This window comes from Harpia harpyja, chromosome 17 (genome assembly GCF_026419915.1).
Source record: "Harpia harpyja isolate bHarHar1 chromosome 17, bHarHar1 primary haplotype, whole genome shotgun sequence".
In the NCBI taxonomy this organism is placed as follows: Eukaryota; Metazoa; Chordata; class Aves; order Accipitriformes; family Accipitridae; genus Harpia; species Harpia harpyja.
In genome coordinates, this window is record NC_068956.1 from 11830729 (window position 1) to 11858326 (window position 27598).

A 27598-nucleotide genomic window follows, 5' to 3' on the forward strand; every position below is an offset into this window, starting at 1 on the left:
TGGCTCAAATGCCTGCCCGGGGAGCTGACAGACCCTCTGAAAGCTGGTGGCCAGGCTGCAACCCCAGTGAGTCAGACTGGCAGGCAGATAACATTGTCTCAGGGAAGGCAGGAGAGGTGTATCTTGTAGGGCAGGTGTGGAGTCAAACAGCCTGGGAATCTCTCCCTCTCGAGCCCCACAATGATCTTTAAGGCTTTGCCACAGCAATGCTAGTGGAAATGACCTATTCTTGTAGTTAGGAGTTGAAGGCTTTTCTTCCCCTCTGGCATCCGGGTTGTATATGTTATCCCACAGCATGTGCAGTAACTGATGAAACCTCAGGGAAATACCAGACCTCAAGAAAAAGTTTGCTTTTTAACTACTTTCAAATGCCAAAAAACAAAACAAATGTAAGTCCTTCTGACAAACTCCTCTGAGAATTGGAAACAGCAGGAGAGACGGAAAGTTGCCAGGAATGACCTCAAAAAACTGAACTGAAAACAGCACCTCCTTCTTGCCTAGGGACATGGGAGGTCTCTGTCCAGAGCTGTGGGCTTATTCTCACTTTTTTCCGCACTGGGGTCTTTCAGGAGCACACCTCTGGGCTCAGACACTGTTCAGACAGATGTCTTACACCACTTTTGGGATGGGTGTGGGAGGAGGGCTCCAGGAGGGAGGGATTCTAACCTCCCAGCCATGGTTATATGCTATTAGATGCTTAGCTGCAGGCAAGCACTACTGCATAAATAGTGCAAAAATGGTGCCATTGCCTCTGAATGACTTCAGTAGCCTGTGTTAGGGCTGTGTAGCTAATCCGTCTGTGCTCTTTTTAAAATGCTGGCATTACATCTATGACAGTAACGCCTTCCTTGTACTCACCCAGCAAAATGACAACAGTTAGTATTGACTCCCTTAGAAATAGTGTTATTGGCCAGAAGGGAAATTGCAGTTTTAGGGGAAGATGCCGGAGCACAGATTATTCTTTAACTCCACTTTTAGGACCCATTTATTTTCAGTGTCATTTCACAGTTTTTCTGTGACACGTTCTGCATTTTATTTTGCCGTGGCAGGCAGTGCACTTATGAGGGGATTTGACTCATCTGACTGGCCATCAAAAATGCAGCACCTCGTTTAGTATTGCCATACAGGCTGCCTCTCTAAGCCATGCGAGGCATCTCCAGGGGGGAGGTCAAACCCTGGAACGGGCTTCCTAGAGAGGTGGTCGATGCCCCAAGCCTGTCAGTGTTTAAGAGGCATTTGGACAATGCCCTTAATAACATGCTTTAACTTTTGGTCAGCCCTGAAGTGGTCAGGCAGTTGGACTAGATGATCGTCGTAGGTCCCTTCCAACTGAAATATTCCATTCTGTTCTGTTCTATTCTATTCCATTCTGTTCTGTTCTATTCTATTCGTATTTTAGAAGAGACCAAATTTCCCTGTGGCATCGCCTGTCCCTCCGCTGACTTGGGAGGGGGTTCAGAGCTGTGGGTATGGGGCGCATGGAATATTATGGATGGGAGGGCCAGGGAGGGGGTGGGAGTATGTTTTTAGGGGTCCCTGCGAACAGAATTAGGGATGACCCGGGCGGGGGGGACAAGCAGGGAGCAGTGCCCTGCCTCCTTTGGTGGCTTCCAGCCACGTCTCCTCTGCTGCCAGGGGGACCCTGGCAGGGCGCTGCCCCGGGGGTGCGTCCTGGGCATGGGGTGAGAGCCGTGGGGCGTAGGAGGGGAAGGAAGGCGGGGGGACACCGGAGACCTCCCGGGCAGCAGAGCTAACGGCCGCCTCTCTCTCTCCCTGCCCAGCTGAGGAGACCCTCTGCACCCTGCGCCCACCCAGCTTCCGCCGGGTCCCAGAGGCGGAGATGCGAGGGGCGGAGGAGGTGGCAGCCGGCACCGTCCTGCAGCGCCTGATCCAGGAGCGGCTGAGGTATGGCAACCCCAGCGAGAACATGAACCTGCTGGCCATACAGCACCAGGCGACGGGCAGCGCCGGCCCCTCCAACAGCACTGCCAGCACTCTCTCTTCCGCAGAAAACCTCGCGCCCGAAGACCCGCCAATGGTCCAGCCGTCGGCGCGGCAGGAACCGCAGGGGCAGGAGCACCAGGGGGACGGTGCTGCGATGGAGAAGCAGCCCCGGGCCCCGCAGCCCCCGCACGGCACCGAGGAGCTCCCCACCTACGAGGAGGCCAAGGCCCAGTCTCAGTTCTTCCGAGGCCAGCCGCCGGCCGCCGCCGCCGCGCCGGGTTTTTATGGCGCGTCCGGCCAGAAGTCCAGGACGGAGGGGAGGCCGACGGTGAACCGGGCCAACAGCGGGCAGGCGCATAAGGACGAGGCGCTGAAGGAGCTGAAGCAGGGCCACGTCCGCTCGCTGAGCGAGAGGATCATGCAGCTCTCGCTGGAGAGGAACGGGGCCAAGCAGCACCCCCCGGCCCCGGGGGGCGGGAAGGGCTTCAAGGCGGCCCCGCCGCCCGGCAAGGCCGCGGACCCGCGGGGCCCGCCGCCCGAGTACCCCTACAAAGGCAAGGCGGCGGCTCCCGGCAGCAAGGCGCAGGAGCACGGGCTCTTCTACGGCGAGCAGCCGGCGCAGGATGTCCTCAAGGCCTCCTACGCCGCCCCCCAGCCCGCCCGGGCGGAGGTGGCCCTCGTCCGCTACCAGCCGCCCCCGGAGTACGGGGTCAGCAGGTAATGGCCGTCAGCGGGGCGGCGGGTTTGCCGCAGGGGCCCGATCCGGCCCTGGCTGGAGGAGGCGGCTTCTGCGGGGCTTGGGCCTCGCGTAGACGCGACCCCTGCGAGCTGCGGCCTCGGGGGGACGTCGCACCCCCGCGGCCGGGCCTGCACGGGACGGCTGGCGGAGGCGCCTGCCTCTCCAGGAGGGCCGTATGAAGCATACACGCTGCCCATGCCCTGCTTAAATCTTCCCAGCAGAGCTCACGTGGGGCTTTCACGGCACCGGGCCCCTCCTGCCGGGCCTCCCGGTGAGCGTGGGTTTATTCCAAGCGCATTAAAAATAATCCAGAGCGTTTACTCATTGCGAGCTGATCCCCGTGAGCGGCGCGGGCCCTGCCCAGCACCCAAGCGGGTTTGCTGCCATCAGAGGCAAGCCCGCGCGTTGGGGGCTCCCTTTTCCTTGCTGTACCAAAATACAAGTGTTTCTCCATCTCATCCCTGTCTCTTTGACCGCATGGACGATATTTTGCTGGTTTTGGAAGGCTGGTGTTGTCTGCTGTGGTTGTGGGTGGTTTTCATGTTGCAAGCTGCCTCATTAAGTCTTTTCTGACCCCAAAATCCCCAAAGGTTTTATTGGCGTTGACTTAAGTTGCATGCACCCATTTTGCCACAGTTCAGGCACAGAGAAAAGATGGCGCAGCTGACCTGGCTCTTCCTTTCTGCAATTCGTAGGGCGTGAAATCAGGGGGTGAATGCTCTGCCTTTCTGTGTTTGCAAAAGTGACGGGTTTCGTGTCAAGATGGGGAGGAACTCAGAGTGTTGCTTTGATGAATGTTGCAAGGCAGTTGTGACAAGCGGAGGGCCTGCACTGAGTGACGCTGGCCTTCTTTCAGCTATATGTGTTTAGATTACCAGCCTGCCACTGTGCGGAGTTTGTGCAGTTTTTTCAGAGTGAGATGATATTCTTAAGAGCTCAGCAAACATCTCTGTTTATGCTAAGGAACAGCTATACGAACTCGAGGGTAACGGGGTCGAGCTAGGGCCATGCTCTGCCGCAGCGATTCGCGGTGCTAACAAACGTCTCCAGCACCAAGCAGATTGATCCCTGCAGAAAAGGACCTGGTTTGGGGGTTTTTATTACTCTGAAAATGCTGATTCAATACCCACAGAGTCTGTTCTGCTGAGTCCGTGTAACCAAGTGGACCAGGGTGCTGCATGCACCGCTGCAGCTAACTGGGAACGGCACTGGTGTTGAGTGGGAAACCCTTTGGGACCAGTTTCAAAACCTTGTCCAGGTGCCTGATCAGCAAGGTTAATGCTGAAGAAACCCCTTGATTTCAGTACAGCTTTCCACACTGGCAGTGCTGGCCAGCCTCCGGCCTTATCCCAGCATGCTGCTGGATCACCCCAGCAGCTGTGGGGAGAAACCCCCCAGCTCATGATGGTGGTTACTGCTCATTCCCAGTAAGGCAGCATGGTTTTACTCCCAAATCACACTGCAGAGGGGATGCCTGCTACCCTTGCATGCTGTTTTCTTCGCATGACGGTGGAGGAATGTCCCTCCTGGCAGGTTCAGGGGCACCGGGGGGATGTGTTGTGCAGCGGAAGACTGGCAGTGTGGCAGAGCAGAGCCACTGCGGTTTGCAGACCTACTAAAAAATTTTGGGTGGTGTCTTTCTTGCAGCTCAGCAAGGGCCTGAATACCTCTCAGTTTGCATATATTCCTGCTGACTACTCCAGCATGTGTTTCCAGGGGTAGGTTAGGAGTTTGGCATAGCTGGGGGGTGTTTCACCAAAGCTAGGTTTGGTCTAAGTCGTATGGTCTCTCTTGTGCTTTTTCTAAGGTGTTTCTGGGTCCTGGTGCGCAGACAGGGATTTTCAGGTCCTTCTTAGCTCCTTTCACACGGTGCCTGGATTTTGGGGGATGTTTCCTACCTACGTGTTCCTGCTGGCTACGTTTTAGGCGGTAATTAGCACTAGCAGGACGGTTGCTCACTTGCAGACTGTATCTTGTGCTGTTGCGTTGCACAGCGCCAGCAGCTGCGTAGACGTTTGGCTGCACATGAGATGTCGGCAAGCAGTGGTCTTCATCCTCATCTCGGGCTTTTTTCTGTGATATTTTTTCATACGGGAACGTCAACCTTTCACTTTGCTTGGGCACACTGAAATATTCACTGTTGGCATTACCCAGACTTGTTCTTAATTGGTATGAACTGGTTTGGTTTCTTTTCCTGTGCCATATCCGAGCTTATAATTGGCCCCATGGGCTGTAGATCCCCTTACAGCCCTGTTACCTGAGAAGATTTGGGTGACAAAAGCCTTTAGGAAGTGGCAGTAATCCCAGTGTGCTCATCACTTGCCATTTCTCTGTCTGCAGCAGCTGTGCTCTGGTGCATCCCCGCACGCATCTTGGGCTGCGTCTCAGGGTGGGCTTGCCCAGGTCTGGAATGAGCATGGTTAAAATGCAGTTTCACAAAATGGCCTCTGCCACAAATATTCCTCTCTATGGAGAGGGTTAAGGCCGGTTACCTGTCCGGGGACGTCAGCCCCATCTCTGCTACAGGACTTGTCTGGGCTGCAGCCCCTGAGCCCTGCTGGAGGAGAGCCGGGGGCTGTGTTACACTGCTGGGTTGCTCCCAAGTGCAAACCTTCCTGTGCCTCTGCTCTTGCTCACTGCTTCCCCCCTTACCTGGGCTCTGGGGAGACGCACAGCCCTCCCCCCTGGCTGGGATGGAGGACCTTGATAAGAGAGGTCGAGGTAGGGGACTACCCAGTTTCATAAGGTTAATGGAAGACTAGAGTTTGGAGAGGCTGTTCTCTGTTAGAGGAGCAAGCGAGGTGAGAAACTCCAGCTTTCACTTCATTGGGAGGGACTGGGAAAGAAGCTAATGGAAACAGAGCTTTGCCTGTAGTCAGATGGGAATCTCATATATCCCAGCATCTCCTTCCCTCTGTCCTGGCCGTGTCTGTTCCTCAGCCCGTCCATCCTGGTGTCCTCTGGACAGGGACTGTGCAAAAGGCTTCTGCCTTCCAGAAAAGAGAGGAGAGAAGCACAGAGCTGCATCGGTCCAGGGGAAGCACCCATAGATACCAGGGATGGAAAAGACCTGGAGGGTCACCAATCCCCAACTTCCCCCCAGTCCTTCTGTGACGAGGGAAATGTGGCTGGAAACCCACAAACGTTGGCAGGGCGCTGTTGAAGGAGATTGGATAACTGCAGCTGCTGCTTAACTTGCTTTTTTGGTTTGGCTTTTTTTTTGCACATCGCTGGTTTTAAAGGGAACATTGCTTTTATAATCACCGTGGTGAAATCTCACAACTTTACTGTAAATCTCAAGATATTTGGTATTGTCCTGAAGACCTTCTAGAGTCATATGAAGCTGCGGTAACCTCAGCGTTTATATAAATTAGACTTAGTGACCTCTGCTTTATGGACATTATGATTGCAGAGCAGAGCTTGAACCATGAAGCTTAAAAGGCCAAAAAAACAGAAGGCAAATAAAAAGGAACCGATATTTGTTCCTGTTTTAAAATATCAGTTTTTTTAAGCCAGTTGCATGATGCTTGGGGCCCTGACTCATGACTTTTGAATGCTTTCAGTTGGCCAAGTGTAATAATCTTTAGAAAACCTTTCCTTTCCTAGATGTGCAGCTATTCCTGAATGGTGTCTTTGCTAACTTTCCTTAGGTGCATGTTCAAAGAGTCGCAGCTTGTCAGGTAAAAGGGCTTGGAAATAATCTGCTTCAGTCTTTTGCACAACGCCGTGAATTAATTCCAGTTTGCGAAACGTTCAGTCCTGGTGATTATAACACTCTCTGTCTGGAGAATCCATCATGACCTTTACAGATTTGTTCCACTAGCTAATTGCCATCTCTGGCACAGATCTGCATCTTAGTTTTAGTCTGTATTTTCTAGTTACCAGTTGGGATTTTGCAATATCTTTGTCAGATACAGTGAGGATCCTTGTGCTATTGGTCCTTTAATGCATTTAACAGATGGAGCTTGGAGCCCCGTAATTATTTCACTGTTGTCAAAACCCCTTTTTTCACTGTGGAAAGCCAACCTGGACACTGTTGCAGTACCAGCCAAAACAGAGGCTAATCAGGTATAATATCACCTCTGCAATGCGACTCAGTGTTCCTTGTTTACGTAGCTCATTAACACTTGCCAGTTTGAGACATTGGCACCCCTTGTTATCCGGTCAGGCATGTGAGGGTAGTCACAGCCCAGGGTAGGATTTCCCACCCTTTTACTGTAGCTCGCTGTATTTATTCCTGGGTGGATGAACTTGGGCCTCCTCAAGTCCATATTGTTTCTCCATGCCCTGCTGAAGCAGTGATCCAGATCACTCAATGCAGTGAATTCTCTTCTTTGCTTCCAGTGGTCCTTGTCAGATCCTGGTATCTTTTATCCAGAATGATTTTGTTCTCCGCACCATTAATAAAAAGCAGATATAATGCAAATGAAGCCTTGAACTGGAAACACCACTGCTTGGTGAGGGGGACTTTATTTGTGGCTACATGCACAAGTCGATCATGCAGACGTCTTTTAATTCTGATTTAATCTATGCATCTTAAAAAGTGGCATGCAACTGAAGAATAAATCTGGGCTGTTTTTAAAGATATACCAGTTTTTTATGTGCCTCATAAAATTCCACCCTGCCTGGATGTAGAAGCCTATATTTAACTGCTGGAATAGTCCATGGCTTCTCTGGTTATTTGTGTACTAACCCCCCCCATTACTGCTGTTTTCACACAACCTGTTGATATTTACTCATTCAACCACATGTCTGTGGCTGCTGAGGGGACTACAAGGAGCTCCTTTTCCTCTCCGAGACACCCCAGGCAGGCGGGCATGCTGGCAGCGTGGCTGAGCCGAGGGATGTCATGCCCAAGCTGACTTCTGCTGGCGTTTCACTGCGAGGATAGCCAAATGTCGTGGTTTAACCCCAGCCAGCAGCCAAGTACTATGCAGCCGTTCACTCACTCCACCACCCAGTGGGATGGGGAAGACTATCAGGGAAAAAAAGGTAAAACTTGTGGGTTGAGATAAGAACAGTTTAGTAGAACAGAAAGGAAGAAACTAATAATGATAATAACAATAATAATAATAAAAGGATTGGAATATACAAAACAAGCAATGCACAATGCAATTGCTCACCACTCGCTGACCAATGCCCAGTTAGTTCCAGAGCAGCGATCCCCCCAAGCCAACTCCCCCCAGTTTATATACTAGACATGACGTCACATGGTATGGAATACCCCTTTGGCCAGTTTGGGTCAGCTGTCCTGGCTGTGTCCCCTCCCAACTGCTTGTGCCCTTCCAGCCTTCTTGCTGGCTGGGCATGAGAAGCTGGAAAATCCTTGACTTAGTCTAAACATTACTTAGCAACAACTGAAAACATCAGTGTGTTATCAGCATTCTTCTCATACTGAACCCAAAACATAACACTATACCAGCTACTAGAAAGAAAATTAACTCTATCCCAGCTGAAACCAGGACAGCCAAGCATGAGCATGGGATGGAGGCTGTGCTTCCAGCTGACGTGGATGCTGGCTGCCTTGCAGAAGAGCTTTGTATTCTCTCCTGGTCTAATCTGCCTTTCATTAAAATAAATGAAAGAGAAATGAAGGTGTTCCCACAGCTTGGGTGATGCCCATGACATTTCTCCTTACCCTTCTGTGTTATTATCCTGGTTGGTTCCTCTAGGAGTGCAGAAGTTGAGGAAGGCAGCTTTTCCTTTGCTGAAAATCAGCTGGGCTTTAGAAAGAGTATCTGTTCTGAGTATGGATCCCTGTGAAGAAATACAATATCCTGTCCCTCTCTTAACTATGGAGGATATGTTTAATACAGCATGCGTCTTTTCAGATGATAGTTTTGCCCTGCAAATTTTGATGTAATCACCCCCTAAGAAGCCATGCCAAGTCCTTCCAGCACTAATTTGTTACTAACAATTGTTTTCACTAACAAAATAGTGAATTCTGGAGATACGAGTCCAGGTCTGCCACCCTTTGTGTTTATAAGGTGCTACAACTGTTGCTGATTCTGCAAGCCAGAGGATACTATGAGGGCTATGTCTTGGCTATGGAAAGTCTTCTCCCATTTCTGGCTGTATCAGCATTTAATGATGGGTCTATAACTGTGTTTCCTTGCACTGTGACCATCAGACTGGGCTTACTGACTTTCCCAGGATCCTGTCTTTTCCTGCACAGTGACAACACTGATTCCTCTATGTCATTCACAGCTACAAAGAATAGCATTTGAAGTCTGCTTCACGACTGTAGAAGTCATAGCTGAAGTCAGGTAGACACCTGGGTCTGAGGTTAGTATTCACACTCAAGGTTCCCGGTCAATGGGCAGGAATAAGCACCTTTCATGCACTTTTTACTCTCATTGTAAGGTAAAAGCCTGAGGCAGCTTTAAAGAACTGCACCCCAGAAACGCCTCTTTCTCTTCACTGACTCAGCTAGAGCATCCATAGTAGATGTGTGAAGTTGTGAGATGAAGTCCCTTGGGAGAGTCTTCAAGAGATGAAATAGGCCGGTCTGCCCTAGAGGCAAAGGAGGGCAGAGCATTCAGAGAATGATGAGCTAAATAGGTTAGAGGAGGGCATTTTAATTACGAATGTAAATGCCATGGTATGTTGGAAACAAAGTCCTTCCTCCACTGGCCACTCTCCCTCCCTACATAGAAGAGCTGCATTGTACCTGTAGCAGGGCAGAGGTGGACTTTCCTTTCCAGAACATTTATAGGCATTTTCATTTTATTACTTCCTAATACTGCCCTGCTTTATCAAGCAATAACTCTTTTGTTTTTACAATTTCCTGGTAGTCAACAGCAAGTGGACTTTATCATTAATTGTCATTTCGGGGTTTCTTATTCCTACATACAGCTACAAATTCCCCCCAAATTCCTCTGTGTTGATCATTCTTGCTCCCAGGGGCTTCAGTATAAGAGGTGTATTAAGACCCTGCCTAAATTTGGGGGCTTGGGTGGCCTTGCTGAATTCTGAGGGATTTCTCATGAAAGTGAGGTCCATGGTCAAGTATTTTACTGAAGACACTATTGCAAGCTATATACAGCAAGCTATTATATATATTGCAAGCTATACATTACTTAGAGAGTGCAGTCTGGTGACCCCAGATGGTAGCCCTTGAAAGGCTCACTGCCTGCCTGGTGCTCTCCATTTGAAAAGCTGATTTCCTTATTTTTTTCTTTTTTTCTTCTTTACATTGCATTGCAGAAGAATATAGGAGCCCTACTTCTACAATAATGTCAACAAAAAAATATGTTTTCAATAGAAACGTAGCTGAAGTATTGCAGAGATGTCCAAACCTCATAATGTTTCACAGTTTCATGCTTTTAAGAAGGACCACTTTTGATGAAAATGTGTTTGGCTGGAGGATTTTAACCTGCTCTAATGCAGAGTAAGATCAACATTTAAAATACAGTAGAAGCATTTTGAGAATGTCATTCTTTACTAAGCCCGAAGGAGCTCAGGATAATCCTGATTGCTTCGTTTCTTTGGAGCTTTGCATGAGCGGTTGGATGTGAACTAAGCTGATGTTATAACTCCCCTTTTTCTACAAATGTTGATTTGTTATTGTGAATTGCTGTGTTGATTTTATTGCACATACACTCAGAGATTTTGCAGTTGGCTAAGTCAGAATTAAATTGGGACAGATTAAACAAGCAAAAGGAAAGTCAGAAACATGTTTATTATGTTGAACAGCCATGCTTCAAAAGGTGTAATGTTGATTTTGCCCATTCAGTTTCCAAGCTGGAAAACACTTTGAAGAATCTTCTCTCCTGTGGCCCTGGCTATTGACACTCTGGTGCCTGGCTGCTGCTACAGGGTGTAAATCTTTAGTAGCTCAGTAAGTGGTTTGCTGTTTCAAGAAAATTGAGATCCTGGGGATCTTTCCTCCCTCTGTAGCGTAAAGCTAGACAGACAGAAGTGCATGTGAAAAGATTAAACTGATGGGAGGTTGAGATTTCCCAAAAGTACAGTGTTAAGAGTTCCTGCAAGCGTTTTAAGGGTGTATCTATGACCAAAGATTGCTCTACTTCATAATGAAAAAGAAAAATTGCTCTATCTCCCCTGGTTTAGATTCAGAGATCAATTTAATTATATTGCTCTAAGCTATTCCCATAAAGAAGTGAGAAAATCTGTATCTGTAGCAAATCTGCATCTTTGTAGTGGTATAACTGTGTCCAGACAGCCGGGCTTTTACTTGCATCAAATCAGCTGTGGCTTTTATTTTGGTAAAGACAAACTCACACATAGCTGAATTAATTGCTGCGGTAGATGCACAAGTGCAGATCGGTTGTCGGCAGTGCTGAGGAGGTGCTGCATGCTTGGCTGAGTTTGCATGTGCTTATGGAGCATCTTTTGCATTGTGAGCGACATCCCTTGGTCATGATGTTCTTTATTGTTTGGGTTTTTGAGCAAAAAAATATTCCAGTCCCACAATGGGCGTGGGGTCCGTTGCTGAGTTTTACACGCTGGAGCACCAGAAGGAAAGGGGCGACCTGGGGATGGTGTGAGAGCTGTGCCCATGGTGGGCTGTCCGTGTGATTTGCAGAGCAGCTCAGCACAGGGCTCGCTGGGCTTACCGGCTCGCATGGCCTCGGATCACCAGGCACTGCTAGGAGGTGTGGGTTTGGTCTAAGGAAGGTAAAATGAGCCCCCCAGGTCAGTGTGACCTCCCAGGGCACCCTGCTGCAAGGTCCCAGCAGCAGACAGAAGTGGTGAGGCTGGAGAGGCAGTAAACTCCAAAGACAGGTGAGCAGGGAGCAGCATCTTAATCCAGTGCCGTTGTCTGGGAGCTCTGGGGCTACCTTGGGACCACCACGTTGAGGGGGAAGTCCTTTTGCAGCCCTGGGTTTTGCTGAGCACTGTCCAAAGGCCACAGTGCAGATATACCAGCCATAAAGTCAGCTTGGGGGTGGGGATGCCTGTTCCTCTCCTTTCTGGCCATACAGCTGATCACAGATGCAAGAGAGCAAGGCAGCCTAACACCCCAGATTAAGATGATACACCCCCTGTTGCGATGCCCCCCTTCTTGCTAAGGCAATGTTGAGCACCACTGCAAATCACTGCAGTCAGTACAGAAGAGCGAGCTGTGGTAGCATCCTTTCCTCTGGTGGGAGGGGATGGTTTTCAGCTCCAGCTAGCATGGTGTTTGATGAGGGGTGTTTTTGCATAGCAAAACTGCTGCAGTTCCCTTTCTCTTGCTTCTCTGCCGTTGCATTGCTGCTATGGTGTGCGCTGCAGCATGAGACAAGTGAGCAGGGCCAGCGTGGGCAGAGCTTTCACCAGCAATACAGCTAAAACTTTGCAATGTTTCTTAAGCAATGGTAAGATCATGGAACAGATCCTCCTGGAAGATATGTCGAAACATATGGAAGACAGGGAGGTGATTAGAGACAGCCAACATGGCTTCACCAAGGGCAAATAGTGCCTGACTAATCTAGTGGCCTTCTATGATGGAGTGACTGCATCAGTGGATGAGGAAAGAACTATGGATGTCATCTACCTAGACTTCTGTAAGGCCTTTGATACAGTCCCCCACAGCATCCTTGCAGCTAAATTGGAGAGATATGGTTTGATGGATGGACTGTTAGATGGATAAGGAATTGGCTGGATGGCCACATCCAAAGAGTTACTGTCAATGTCTCAATGTCCATGTGGAAACCAGCGATGAGCGGTGTCCCTCAAGGGTCTGTACTGGGACCCAGTACTATTTAATATCTTCATCAAGGACATGGACAGTGGGATCGAGTGCACCCTCAGCAAGTTTGCAGATGACACCAAGCTGAGTGGTGTGGTTCATTTGCTAGAGGGATGTTTGCCACCCAGAGGGACCTTGACAGGCTTGAGGAATGGGCCTGTGCGAACCTCATGAAGTACAACAAGGCCAAGTGCGAGGTCCTGCATCTGGGTTGGGGCAGTCCCCAGTATCAGTAAAGACTGGGGGATGAACTGATTTGGGGCAGTCCCCAGTATCAGTAAAGACTGGGGGATGAATTGATTTAGAGCAGCCCTGTGGAGAAGGACTTGGGGATGAAAAATTGGACATGAACCAGCAATGTGCGCTTGCAGCTCAAAAAGCCATTTGTGTCCAGGGCTGCATCAGAAGAAGGGTGGCCAAAAGGTCAAGGGAGGTGATTCTCCCCCTCTCCTCTGCTCTCATGAGACCCCACCCGGAGTACTGCATCCAGTCCTGGGGTCCTCAGTACAAGACATGGACCTTTTGGAGCAGGTCCAGAGGAGGGCCACAAAAATGATCAGAGGGATGGAACACATCTCCTGGGAGGAAAGGCTGAGAGAGTTGGGATTGTTCAACCTGGCAAAGAGAAGGCTCCAGGGAGACCTTACTGCGGCCTTTCAATACTTAAAGGAGGCTTATAAGAAAGATGGAGAGAGACTTTTTACCAAGGCCTATAGTGACAGGACAAAGGCCAATGGTTTTAAACTGAAAGAGGGTAGATTAGATTGGACATAAGGAAGAACTTCTTTATGCTGAGGGTGGTGAGACACTGGAACAGGTTGCTCAGAGTAGTTGTGGATGCCCCATCATGGGAAGTGTTCAGGGTCAAGTTGGATGGGGCTTTGAGCAACCTGATCTAGTGAAAGATATCCCTGCCCATGGCAGGGGATTTGGACTAGATGATCTTTAAGGTCCCTTCTAACCCACACCATTCTATGATTCTCTGAATTACTGTATGTTTTGTTGGCCGTATGTAAAATGCCATACAGCTGACTTCCCTGTCTTCCTGTTCTTTGGAAAATTTTATCCACTTTCAGTAGACGTTTAGCTCCTAAGTCATTAGACTGCACCTTTGCCAGAGAAGTAACATGCCTGGGGCTGAGAGCAAACCCTCCTGGCCCTGGGAGCTGCCCAGAGGCAATGGCTCCTCTGCTGTGCTCCTGAGTTGCTTCCATGGATGTTTAATTTACATGGGGAGACACGGCCTTAGGGTGTGTTCATGCTGCGCAGGTAAAAGCCAGCTGGAGGCCAGGGTGAGCTCAGCACAGGCTTTCCCAATGGTGGCTGCATGAAGCTTGGCTGGGATCTTCTTCCCAAGGACACTGAGCCTGGATGAAGGTCTGTGCTGCTGGGCAGGTTAGCAGTGTGCTGCTTTTCAGGAATGGGCTCATAGCTGGTCTTTGCTCCATTTCAATACCTTTCTGTGCCACGGTGGATGCATTGGGCAAAGCATGAATGCCAGGATGGGAGCGTGGGGCTGTGCGTGCACTGCATCTGGGGGGCTGCAGGGCCCCATTTGCCTTCCCTCTAGTTTGGACAGAAGATACGACTGAATTGCTGGCTTTCCTTGCCATTGTGTGGCTTGGTGGGGACAAGCTTGTTAGAGCAGTGCTGTTCACTTTTAGGGCAGGGCTTTAAAATTGCATTCACTTTTCATCTCGTTCTGCTGCAGTTGAAGGCAGTGATGGGTTATTGTCAGTAGAATTAGGCCAATGCTGAGAGCTTTTGAAAACCCCGCTTTGAGAAGCTGTGTAGGTGCTGAAGACAACGGTAATCATATTTATTATGTATTTATATAGCACAAAATCGTCTGTCTAAAAAATAGCATTCATGGATCTTTGAGGCCAAATGGGGTAAATACATCTGTTCGTTAGGTCTCCTGCCTCGTGTAGGGTACAGAAGTAAAGACAATGATAGCTACAGCAAGCCTAATAGCTTGTGGTTAAGCTAAAATACAACTTTCAGAAGGTGCTTGATTGCAGACTTCAGGTGGAGTCCAGCAGCCAGCTTATTTTCCAGCCAAACCGGGCTCTGACACAGATGTCCCCTGTGGTCTGGGTTGAGTCTCTTAGACAAGCGTGGTGTAGAAATGTCACAACTTTGGCATCTGGGCTGAGGAGTGGCTCAGCCTGTGCACAGTGAGGCTCTGCATGGGGCTGCTCACCCTGGCTGAGGCTCCGAGGCTGCCTGTGCGGTGGATGGAGATGGGTCTGGTGCAGACAAGCTTTGAGCTGCTCCCTGCCTGAATTTCCCCCTTTTGAAACAGGGGCAGTCTCCCTTTTCAATATCACAGGGCTGACATGCAGGACAGAAGTGAGGGACTCCAGTCCCACCTGGCCACCAGCCATAGGGTTACCCTCGCTGCTAAGGTGTCCTCCTGGGTTATCCTCCAGCCATTGCAAATTGTGACTTGGGTGAATTAAAGAGCCACCCGCCATCAGAAAGCCTAGCCCACAAGCAGGACTGCTGCCAGCTCGCTTCTTATCGTTCCCCAACACGAGCCTGGTGGATGATGGATGCCGTTAGTCGGGGAGTGACACAATCAGGTCTCGCACTGGAAGATGGCTTTCTTGGCTCGCTGTGATTGACCGGGGCCGTGCCTCCAGTAGCTCCGCAGCAGCTCTTCCCTTTGCTGCTTGCTAAAGCCGCTTGGGGATGCCGCTTCGCTCACATCACTTCCTTTCACCTCCCAATTCAGCCGATCAGCTGGTCTCGCTCCAGGCAGGGAGCGGTGTTCGAAGGGTGAGTAATGCATCCCTTGTGTTTCCTTCGAGCCTGCTGGCTTCTCAGTGGTGGGGTTTGTGGCAAGGGGGGCAGGGAGAGGCTGGCTGGCTGCTGAAATATTAACTGCACACCTAGGCAAAAATGCCGTTTTCAAGTCAATGCTTCTTTTATCTGTTCGTAGCGCATGTATACATCCCTGTCAAGAGCAGGCGAGGAGACAATTTACCCAGTCCTGCTGCGATTGTTGGTATTTAGGAGTGACTAAGGACCGGAATCATGACCGTACAGTTATAACTCTATTAATAAACTGTGCAGTCATTAGGTGAAAGCTCCTGCGTGCATTTTGAGGGCGCGCAGCTCTAACGCCTTCCCCGTGTGTCCTTCCCCGCAGCCGACAATGCCAGCCGCCCTTCCCGCCACCACCAGCCCAGCAGCACAGCCCCATGTCCTCGCAGGCCACTGCTGCCGCCGGCCCCCTGCTCCCGGGCGCCTTGCCCCCGCTGCCAGCCCCTGCCGCTGCCCAGACGCCGACGCCGCCGGCCCAGCAGCTGACACCCGACGCCTTCGCCATCGTGGAGCGGGCGCAGCAGATGGTAGAGATGCTCTCTGAGGAGAACCACGTGCTGCGGCAGGAGCTGGAAGGGTACTATGAGAAGGCAGACAAGCTGCAGAAGGTACGTGGAGACATGGGGATGGGGCCTGGGCAGGGCAACCGTCTTGGTTCTTCTACATTTGGGTCCCCCAAGCTGTTCTTCGTAGTCATGTCGCTGCGATGGGGATGCACCAGTGGCCATCTCTAACCATTGCCTCTCTGTGGTGGTCTCCCAGAAGTGTAATCCTGTGCCCCATGGCCTGTGGGCTCCCCTGCCTTTGGGGCAAAATGGGGTGGCCCATCACATGTCTCTCAGTTGGGGACTTGCCCCTTCCATGATTCCGTGCTGGCCTCACCGGAGCTTTCCCTGGAAGTCTCCCATGGGCAGTCTGCTCCTGGTGCAGCTAGGTCCTGCATCATCTGCACAGGTGGTAGTGCTGCGGGCGAGAAGCATTTGAAGAGCACGGCCACATCTGTCCTGAGTGGTCTTGTCCACCACAATACACTCGTGTGGCACTTCACGCTCTTTGGAAGTGTAACAGCCGTCAGTGGGGTTGCCTGTTACTTGGAAATGCGTTAACTTGGTTGTCTCAGAGGCTTTCAGTGACTGCTCTATGGGTTTCTAAGAGCTGGTGTTAGACATCCACTTTTGAACATGTTGGTTCAAAAAGCACTGCCCTTACCTGAAAGAACAGTTTGGTAAAGATTTTGCTCAAAAACCCTTTTGCAAAGAGAACCCGCACCCTCTTTTCTGTTTGCAAGCTGGCATTTTCAGTGGAGAAGGGTGATGTCTTGCGCATTGCCTGGGGTGAGATGAAGAGTCAAGTCAAATGACGTAGAAAGTGCTTAAAAATGACAGCTCACTGAAGGCAAAGCAGAGATGCTCCCCAGATCTGCTGGCTTTGGGTCCCAAGGGCCCAGACCAAATGAGTTATTTAGGATCCTACATTGCTATTTCATTTATGTCTTCCCACTGCTTATACATAAATGGTCTTAGGCTGCAGGTCTTTTCTGTCTGAATTTAGGAGTCTAAATAGGAGCTCAATTTTTTCTGTGCTGTGTGGGATGAGGTTCTTGGAGACACCCTTCACAGGAAAAGAGGCTTTGAGAGACCATGTCCCAGCCTCAGCTTTGGGAAAAATCTGTGACCATCTGTTCAAACAGGTTAGAAAAAAGACCTGTTATTTTGCAGCTGCTGTCATCTTTTCAGCCTCCTCCTCTGCAACCGGATGAGTTGAGTTTATTCACAGAATTTCCTAAACTTAGTTGAGAAATTTTTGCAACAACATTAACTATTCGTGAAGAGGTCTGTGAAGATTTTAACACTGACTTCCCTGTGGCCTTCATGGGCAAAAAGAAATATTCCAGCTATTAATTTTACAAAAGCTGCGTTGTTCAGTAAAAGGTATTTGAGTGCGATGCCCTAAAAATATTCTGATTTCCTTTTACACTCTTGGAAACAGCTCTTTCTTTATCTTGGATGCCCCGCAAGTCGATTGCATCAGACACCAACAGAAAGGTATTCAAGCATGGGCTGAAGTCTCACTTCAGTCAACAGAGCGTGGACTCGATTCCCATTGACTTTGGGGGAATGTAAGTGGAGTATTAAAGTGAAACACATGCTCAAGTGCATTCTTTCTTCAGGAAAATGTCCTGAACCAAAGCCTTAACACACAGTATCCCTCCCATGCTGTTTTTTCTGTTTGAACACAAGGACAGGGCAGGTCCTCCTGTTCCCACAGTTTGAGCTGAACATCACCTCTGAAAAAGTTACAGTGAGTTAAATTACATACTTTGGGTGTGAAAACTTTTCCCTTTTGTTGGAGGTGGAAGGGTCACCAGGAGTACTTCTTGTTTGTCTGTGTGTAACTATTTTATTCTAGGTAGGGCCACCCTCCCATCACTTTTATTCATTACGAAACAGAAGAAGAAATTAGAGAAAATCAGCTTGACACAGAGGGCTCCCTGGGCGTTTGTACAAACAGGTCAGCCCTGAGGGTTGTCAAATTCTCAGTCGTGTCTGAACAGACTTTTTGCAGAGAGGTACCAGGTGGTGATTAATCCCTGTGCTGTTTGACGAGTTGTCTGGTTTTCTTACCTAAAAAGAGTTGGGGGGGAAGAGGGGTTGTGCACATTTAATTTTGAGCTTTTTTTGCAAAAGCAAAGCATTATTTTCTCTTTTCTTTTGCTGTTGTTTTTTTGTTGGGCAGTGTTACCTTGCTGAAGTTTAATTGCCAGGCTGGGCTGGCTCTTCCCCATGCTGTGTGTGTGGGTTGTTTGAGTGGGTCGGCTCTAGAAGCTGCCAGGCAGAGAAGAGGCTGAACAGTTTTTTCCCCTCCATAGAAGAAGGGGAAGGAAATCCCAGAGCTGCTGAGAAACACCGACACAATTTATGGCTGTTCTTCTGCTCTCCTTTAATTTTGTTCAGTGCTGATGGAGGTTCTTTCTTTTCCTGCAGCAAGTCTTTGCCTCTGGGGCTGCAGGAGACTTGCATGGTGATGTGTTTTAGAAAATAATGGCAGATAATGGGCAGAGCAAAGCCCTTGCAGAAACCAGCAGCATTGGGCAGGACTGTCGGGCTGTCGAAACTCCCTGCCGTGTTGGCAAATCTGCTTTGCCGTGGTAGGAGCTCTCTGGAGCAGGCATCTTCTCCTGCAGATAGCAGCTCACCTGGAAGAGGGGAGGCGTGGGAACCGGCGGGTGTCAGGGCACCCAACTGAGCATGGTGTCTGGTTGGGATCATGTAGTTAAGGATTCAGGAAGGTGCTTTAAAAACTACTTTTGCTAAGCCAAACCTTCATTTCAAGGAGAGAGAAGCTCAATATGCTTAAATGGTCAAGGAGAGCAATGTGAGGTAGCTTGAATATAGACTCTAACTACTTACAGGAAGAGCAAACTTCTGCTAGCAGAGCTCACACTGATCTAAAGAAAAAGCTGTAACAATCAAGTAGCTGAAACTATGCTGTTATTGGAGTAACTGATTGACATGTCAATTTGATTCTGGAAAACTCACAAGAAACAGATTTTTGATTGTAGGTTATAGTCATAGAATAGAATAGACTATTTCAGTTGGAAGGGACCTACAATGATCATCTAGCCCAACTGCCTGACCACTTCAGGGCTGACCAAGTTAAAGCATGTTATTAAGGGCATTGTCCAAATGCCTCTTAAACACTGACAGCCTTGGGGTGTCCACCACCTCTCTAGGAAGCCTGTTCCAGTGTTTGACCACCCTCTCAGTAAAGAAATACTTCCTAATGTCCAGTCTAAACCTCCCCTGGCGCAGCTTTGAACTGTTCCCACTCGTCCTATCACTGGATCCCAGGGAGAAGAGCTCAGCACCTTCCTCTCCACTTCCCCTCCTCAGGGAGCTGCAGAGAGCCACGAGGTCGCCCCTCAGCCTCCTTCTCTCCAGACTAGACAAACCCGAAGTCCTTAGCTGCTCCTCATAGGACATTTCTTCCAGCCCTTTCACCAGGTTTGTTGCCTTCCTCTGGATGCATTCAAGGACCTGAACATCCTTCTTAAATTGTGGGGCCTAGAACTGCACACAGTACTTGAGGTGATTTTTTCAAAAAAGTTCAGACTTTTTGATGAGGCTTTGTACAAGCTTGCGTTGCCATGCATATGAGGAAGAATAAAGCTCATTGACTTTTTTTTGAACCAGACTAAAGTTCAGTCTGAATTTCAAACAGGTTTGGATTTATGCAGTGGTCCTCCGAGCGTCCTGTCTTCGTGGTGGGAACATGCTTGGTTTCTGGCCATACATCAGCAGGGTGGGGAATAAGGACCTGCTTTTCTAGATGTGGTTAGGGAAAATGTAATGGGGCTTCCTGGAGCTCATGCTTTAAAAAAACAAAATGGAAAGGCAGAATAATCTGACTAACTGAACTTGTAGTTCACCCAAGAAGGAGTGTCATAGCATGGGATATGGCTGGTTCAACAGGTCATCCTCTTCTTGGAGCTGTGGAGAATTGTTAGCTGAGAACTAATCTACATATGGTACCTTTTAATGTCATGCATGTAGGGGAGCGTCTTGTGTGTGTGTAAAATACCTGCAAGTGTTATATCACCACCAGTCTGAGATAGGTGCTGTGATATCCAGCAAGGTACTAATCCAAAGCTGCTGGTGTCACGGGGGGAACACTGTGGGCTTTGTACATTGCCACTTGTTTCAGCTTTTGTACCTGAGTGAGCTGAAAGCAGAAATTGGGGAAGGTAGATGGATTTCCCTATCACAGCTCTGCCAGGCTTTCCTTTGTGCTTGGTTTGGGGGTGCTGAGTGCCCATGGGCCATACCCAGGCAGAGTGGCCCCAGCGTCCTGGGAAGCGCAGGTCCAGGCTGCTGGAGCCTGGCTGCAAGTTCCTATGCCGACAGCGGGGTGACAGCTCCAGCATCCCTGGAGCTTTAATTTTGCAAGTGCTGCAGCTGGCAAATTACACCTAAAGCTTAACAAGCCCTGGAGAGGGACCTACCTCCAAGCAAGTGGAGGTGGGCTCACACCCTGGTTTCACAAATCATGAATCCGTCCCACCAGCGATTCAAGAGGCTAAAAAAGTGCCAGATTTAGAAAGGTATGTGGGAGGCTATATATATCTCGTGGTTTTCCAGCCTGTACACATTATCAAGTTTTTCTCCACAAACACAAAGGCCAGGCATGCAGGAGCAGATTCCCACATCGGTGTTGATCATTCCTGCAGCAATGATTTTAGCAAAGCTGTAACACTTAACATTAAATTATTAAAAGACTTGGGTGGATTGACCTAAACAGCAAAACTCTGCCCGGGACTATCCTCCTGTCAGTCTTTTGAGCTCAGGTCTTAAGATGAAAGTTCACTGCTAAAGGCTTCTCCTGCATGCCCTGCCTGCAGTTTGCCAGATTTCAAGGAGAGGAAGTTAAGAAGATTGAAAACCCCAGACAATAGGTTTGGTCTACTATAGAGAGTTTCTTCTTGTATAGAGCAGTCTTCAGTCAAGGATGGAAAGGAGTGGACCACAATAGTCTAAAACTGATGTGAGGTTAGAGCTGAGCCTAAAACACTTCTGGTGGCATGCACAGCTCAGAGCTAAGTTTTGGATCAGGGATCTGGCAGAATAATAAATCTTGCCTCCTACAACCCTTTCTAGGAAAGAATAGAGCCCACACAGATACACTGTTTCCTTTGTTTCTCCTCTTTTATGGCATTAAAGCAGCCACCTTGGTCGTAGAGCGAAGGCAACTGAGCAGTTCCATCAAGTCCAGCCCACCCCAAGCTTTTTTGGGAGCTGCCAGCGGGGTGTCATGGGGTGTTGTGGCGTGGCGAGCTGACCCACAGGGCATTTGCAGGGGTCCCCACTGCAGGAACTTCCAGCACCACCAGGGCTTCACACCATCCTCCACTGGGGAGACTGGTTATTGTAGAGCTGGAGGCTGGCGTGACACTTCACATGAGCATCACCCTGACCCCTGCACCCCATCGAAACACACTGGGCAAACACTGGGACGGGACACATTCCTGCCGGGCTCTAACAGGACCTCTCTCTCCTTTCAGTTTGAAATAGAAATTCAGAGGATTTCAGAAGCTTATGAGGGCTTGGTCAAGACCACCACTAAGAGGGAGTCTCTGGACAAAGCGATGAGAAACAAACTTGAAGGAGAAATTAGGAGACTTCATGACTTCAACAGGGATCTCCGTGGTACGTTATACTCGCTTGTGTGGGTTTTTTTTCCCCTGGTTGACATGGTGTTTCACTTCTCACAAGCTCCAGAGCAGCAGCCTTTAGAGGAGTAGCCTCACACATGTTTTAGATAAATGTCTTGAGAAATCAGGCCCTGCTCATTGACATAAGACAAAACTGCTGTCACCCCGCTGGTGGCAAGGAAACCTTCTGGCAAAATATGAGAGTCAGCTTTGGATGGTGCCTTTGTGTTTAGCACTTGCAAATAATTGATTTGCCAGCAAGACCAGCTCTAACAAGCTGAAGAGCAAGTTGCAATATAGAGCAATACTGTACAACCCATAAATCTCAAAGTTCAGTGCCTTCATGAACCAGTAGCAAGTATCAAAGGGTATCTCTTTTTTGTATTAAAAACATAAAATTGAGGGTATATCCTTTAGAGAAAGCAAGTGGAGCATATGTTAGGTAGCTATTACCTCTTCAGGTTCCTGATGGAGGTACTTTGGTACTTCCTGATGCAGTGAGAAGCCTTCTGCAAGCTGGCTTATGCTTTTTGCAATGATGCAAAGAGGTTGCATGGTCTTTCTGGAGGAGGGAGGCACCTGAAGGCAGGACCTTTCCAGGGGAAGCTGTCTTTGGCTGCAGAAAACTGTTCCTTTCCCAGGGCATCCCCAAGGATTGGTGTCACTGGGCTGAGGGCTGCCTTCTCCCAGGGCATCTTGCTGCACCAGGGGCAGCACTCCACTGCAGGAAGGCACCCATCCCCTTGCAAAGCTGGGTAATTCAGATTGTAAATCCCTTGTCCATTTTAGACAGTGTGAGAGATGAACTGCCTGGGCACGTCAGCCATGAATGGCAGAGGCTTTTCCCCCAGTTTCTGTAAATCTGAATGACACAGCTTCATGGAAGAGGTCAAAGGCCTCATCTTTTATGTATGTGTCAGCCTCCATTTTAATGCCCTGCTTCAGAGAGTCTATTTATACTGCTCTGCTGGCATGCATCTTATTTTCTTGGTTGGCCTACAATTTTATATACATATATTTATACTTAAAGTATTTCCTGTTTTTTGCAGAACGACTGGAGACAGCCAATAGGCAGCTAGCCAGCAGAGACTTCGATGGGCATGAGGATAAGTCAACAGAGGGCCTTTATGTCACTCAGAGTGAGTACTGTGCTAATCTGTTTTGAAAGTGCAGATATATATATATATGCACGCATATATATGTGCTGGAGTAGAGGTGAATACTTTGCTATTAATTGTTATTGTCCTTGTGGCTTGGTTTTACTCAGCTAATTCGTCACATACTCTTATTTAAGCTGCAGACCGGATTGTTTAGGCTGCTTTTTTTTCTCTCTGAGCACCAAAAACAGGCAGTGGGAGTTAATGGTAACACAACTTAGCTTATTTTTGATAAATATTTGTCTGAAATTGTGAAGTGTTGTTTGCGGGGATCATCTCTGGAGATGCATGGTTTTTAGAGAAGCCAGATTCTTCTCTTGGCTGGGATAAGCCCAGAGCAACCTCTGCTGACTTGTTGTCAGTGACAGGGGTTGACTAACAGGAGGCAGAGCAGAGCTGGACCCTCCTTTTCACAAAGAATGGAAGAGACAAAGATTTTACAACTTCTACCGCTACAAAAAACATCCATTCCTGTCAAGTTTTAGGCTCCCGTAATGACTGAACACAGTGCTGCAGCAATTCCCTGCCATGTGCTGATGGCTCTGTGTGACCAGCCAAACCAAAACGCAAACAGCTGGATGCTGCATGACAGCATGTGGCTTCTTGTGTATCCTGAGCATCTTCAGCATGCTTCAAGAAGGGCTTGACCATCTGGGAGCTGTGCAGTACCTTGTGGGCTTAAATCCCATTGAAACTAAATGCTGTGTACGACTGATCCTTCTGTTTTATTTATTGCACCAAGAGCTTCCTTGGAAGATGAGCTGCAACTGCAAATCCTTAGGTGGAGAACTGGCCACCACCATTAGCAGTGCAGAGTTTGTTACCACTCAGCGTGCCTCGCTGCCAGCCCTGCAATGTCCACCAGCTGCTCCAAATGCAGGAGAGCCTTCTCCTAGCTCCCACCAGCAGCGATGAAGCCAGCACAACTTCACTGATAATTGTGCATGCGTGCACAAACCAGAAGAGAATCTAATGATCTTTTCCATTATTGTGTTAGCTTTGCCATATTAGCAGATGCCACAAGGGCGTGTAGATACTGCTGCGAATCCAAGGGGATGATCTGTTAAGAAAATAGCATTGCTATGTAAGTCTTGTCATCCTTGGGAAGAATTCAAATGGTGTAAGTTGCACAGTGCAAATTGTAGACTGGGGTCTGCTGTCTTCTTATGGAGACAGCCTGGCAGTGTTCCCATATATATTGATAGCTACAAGGGGAAGTTAAATCCCCAGGATGGACTCAATTTGAGTCACTTTCCAGTGGATAAACATGCTCTGTGCTTCTACTGATAAATATCTAGCAATAAAACTTTGCGCTGTGCACTCAGCATATTACTGCTATCAATTCACAGCTTACGAACAAATATAGCTTTTCGGATCCTATCACGTAAGACAGGCTGGATGCTTGGAGTGTCTTCTGGCTAGGCCAGAGAGTTAAATGTTACTAATGCAATGCAGAGTGCTTCCAAGAATAGAAAAATGGGCACATGTAAAGCAGGTCCTCTTCAGTCATGTTCTTTGGGCTGCTGGGGCACGCACAGTAATGACCTCGGTATCAGGATATCAGCCTAAAACACCCCTCTGAGAGCCCATAAAAGGTTTTGCGTGGAAATCATCTGTTGCTGACTGCATTTATACACTGATGTTTGTGAATCTTCCCCAGGGGCAGAACATGACCGGGGTTGCACCCCACTGCCAACCTGGGGGTTTTGCAAACACGGTCTGTACCTTCCTCACATCTTTTAATGGGATGCTCAGGCAGAAAACTGAGAATAGAAGGGGTGCAGCTTGTTTTAGCTGCTGTGTGTACACTTTTCTACTGAGACTGAAATAGTCATTTTCAGAAGAGAAAAAATGGTGCCTACATGCACTCCCATCAGCTGTTGCAATTTTGTTGTGAAACTTGTGTTTGGTTTTTTTCCTAAAGGTAGTAGCTTACTAAGTCAGATTAGTAAATGCAAATCTCAGTTTTCATTAGGAAAGCAAAAGCAGATTTCTAGTCCCTATGTTTATGGAAAACAGCCTGAAAATATGGCCCTTAACGTCCACAACCTAAGTTATATAAAAAGACTCCAACATCAGCAGGTTAAAAGTTATCATTTTTAAGCCATTTCTCATGATGAGATGAACAAGGAAAGATAAAACTCTTGAGTTTTTTTTAATGCTCGTCCTTGGTAATACTGCAAATGCAGAATTAATACTGTGGTAAAAGTCCAGTAATAGGAAAAACTCTCTGAAAAAGAAGTCTGGCAAGGCAGGATGTGCAGGGATCATTTCTCAGTTCCTCGCAGAGCTCTCCATTAGCAGTACAACAGTGCAGAGCGGTCATACGCTCTGAGATGGAGACTGGAGGTGACAAAAACTCTTATTCTTTGTAATAATAATAGGCAAAGCCAGGCTGCATGCCTCAAAGTATTAAGTGCTAGGCATTTGTGCCTAAGAAAAATGCTGCTGTTGTATCGGGGGTAGGAGGGAACCCACAGCCTATTACTTTCATGATAATTATGTGATGTTTTGTCAGTGAAAAAGGTTCTTTTAAGGAAAGACATGAAGCAGTGACCAATGAAGGCGTATGGACTGATACAGGCAAGAGAAGAGCCAGGCAGGAGGAAGCTGAGAGATGCTGTGGAAAGGGAGAGGCAGGAAGACTGAGGAGAGCTTCAAGGGCATAGGGCAGGGAGAAAGCTTATGATAGAGCATATTGCAGGAAAAAATTGTTTTGGTAGAGTCTGAGAATATTGTGGTTTTTTCTGGGATTTCTGGACTTAGAGATACTCTGTCAGAGCAGGGGCTCCTCCAAGGGTCTGTTTTTTCAGGTGTCTGAGGCAGATCGGGGTCTGTGCCCGTCCACGTGGCTCTGCACCCATTAGTGGGGATGTGTAGACAGTTTTGGCAGCGCGTTGGTAGAGCCTCATGCTTCGTGGGAGTGTGCAGTGCATGTGCCACATGATTGCGCATATATCTCTGTCCCAAATACCCCAGGCAAAGAAATATTCCCACCGAATTAATCCAGCCAAAGAAAATGCCCACAATAAATGTTTTTGAGAGTGGGGTTTTGGGCAGACTAAGAGCCATTCCTTATTAAGACAGGAAATAATCAGGGGAGAGGCAGAAGTTTCAGGGGTGAGTGAAAGGGAGCTCCTTACTCTCTTGCTTCACAGCCATGAGCTGCATGCAGGGAGGTGGGGAAAATGCTGCCCCCGTGTACCTGGAGCCAAGGGCACCTGCTCAGGGAGCAGTATCCTGAAGAAACGGTGTCAAATAGAAAAATGAGTCTGTTTTGCTTGACTTCCCCCAGCCCTCCAAAGGGAAGGGGTGTGGGAAATCTGATTTCGGTTTTCAATACGTGAAGGTCAAATTCTCCCCTGACTTGTACTTCACGACACACAAATGGAAATTCCCAAGATGTAAATCAGACCAAGTTTAAGCTGTCCACTTCGGAGGGTAAGGAAAGCGATCACAAGTTTCAATGGAGATTTGGTGACTTCCTCTGGCAACAGAGCACCGACTCTTTCTGCATCTGTGCTTAGGTCTGTGACCATGAGCAACCCTGTACCCCGAAGCATAGAATCATGGAATGGTTTGGGTTGGAAGGGGCCTTAAAGATCATCCAGTTCCAACTCCCCTGCCATGGGCAGGGACACCTCCCACTAGACCCGGTTGCTCAAAGCCCCATCCAACCTGGCCTTGAACACTGCCAGGGATGGGGCAGCCACAGCCTCTCTGGGCAACCTGTTCCAGTGCCTCACCACCCTCACAGTTAAGAACATCTTCCTTGCATCTAATTTAAATCTACCCTCTTTCAGTTTAAGCCATTACCCCTTGTCCTATCACTACATGCCCTTGTAAGAAGTCCCTCTCTGGCCTTCTTTTAGGCCCCCTTTAGGTACTGGAAGGCTGCTGTAAGGTCTCCCTGGAATCTTTTCTTCTCCAGGCTGAACAACCCCAACTCTCTCAGCCTGTCTTCATAGGAGAGGTGCATTTGTTAAGTACATTACAGTTGATCATAATTATTAATTCCAGCGCAGAATCCCTGGTAATCACCATGTAAGAAAATGAACTCAGGGACTCAAGCACGACCTCCTGCAGCTTCTCAGCCTTTTCTTGGTGCTGGCGTGGCCTAAACTCCAAAGAGCTGTTGGGAGTGTGCCGTTTGTGAGCAAAAATGCAGGAGGAGAAGATTGCAATGAGCTCTCTTGGCATTTGTATCTTCTTTCTTTTTTTGTTCTCACGGAGACCTGCCAGTGGGAATGGAAAGAAATGCTTCATTTCCCAGTTCTGCGTTGCTGCTCCAGGCCTGCCTTGGCACAGCCTAATCAGCCTGAAACCACAGCTGCAGGGGCCTGCAGTGAGGCTTGGGCAGAGGGCCGCATGGACAGATGAACGGACGGTGGCTTTGCTGCTCCTCTGGAGGGAAACGTCAAGGTCTGGACCTGGCAACCTGGCCCTGTTTAATGTGCAAATAATTTAGTAAAGCTGTGGAAAACCTCCTCCTGGCTGGCTACATGGAGTGAATGGGCTCTATTTATTCATTTATTCTGCTTATTCCTATAGGGTGGGAACCAGCCGCTGAAAGGTCTTTGGAACAGGCAACAAGGTCCTGTCCTCATTTCATATTCCTTCTGCCGGTCACTCCAGGCAGAGTGGCGGGGCATGAGGGGTCCGTCCTGCTCTTCAGCCTCCTCCTCACCACCCCGGCACCCTTTTGGGAAGGTCAGGCTACTGGAGTTGGCCAAGTCCTGGCTTGAGCCGGATGAGCAGAAGAGGCGATTCTGGTACCCCATCCCGGTGAACCAGCTGGTCCGAGGGTGACCAGCAGCAGCTGCTGTGACATACACCCATGCCCACGGATGGTGGATGGCAGAGGTCCTCCACACACTTGCCATGTCAGGAGTTGCAAGACTGACGAGAGGCTAAATAAGTCCTGCAGGTTTCACTCAAGAAAGGCACAGTCACTGGAGAGCATCTGTGGAATTAGCAGCTGTGAGCGAAGAGCCACCTTGGGAAATGCAAACCTGTGTAAGAGA

The 27598-nt window shown here is 48.8% G+C and overlaps 1 protein-coding gene across 5 annotated transcripts in view; it reads left to right on the forward strand.

Moving 5' to 3' along the window:
- The window catches only part of AMOTL1 (angiomotin like 1), a 90067-nt gene that overhangs the window by 40586 nt on the left and 21883 nt on the right, over nt 1-27598 (forward strand). For 4 of the 5 annotated variants that reach the window (XM_052812608.1, XM_052812610.1, XM_052812609.1 and 1 more), the window contains 4 exons: nt 1782-2661; nt 15535-15817; nt 21268-21412; nt 22467-22556. In XM_052812608.1, the coding sequence (XP_052668568.1) occupies nt 1782-2661; nt 15535-15817; nt 21268-21412; nt 22467-22556 (1398 nt within the window). Of the gene's footprint in view, nt 1-1781; nt 2662-15534; nt 15818-21267; nt 21413-22466; nt 22557-27598 lie in introns of those variants that run through there. The other variant, XM_052812613.1, reaches the window with a different exon arrangement.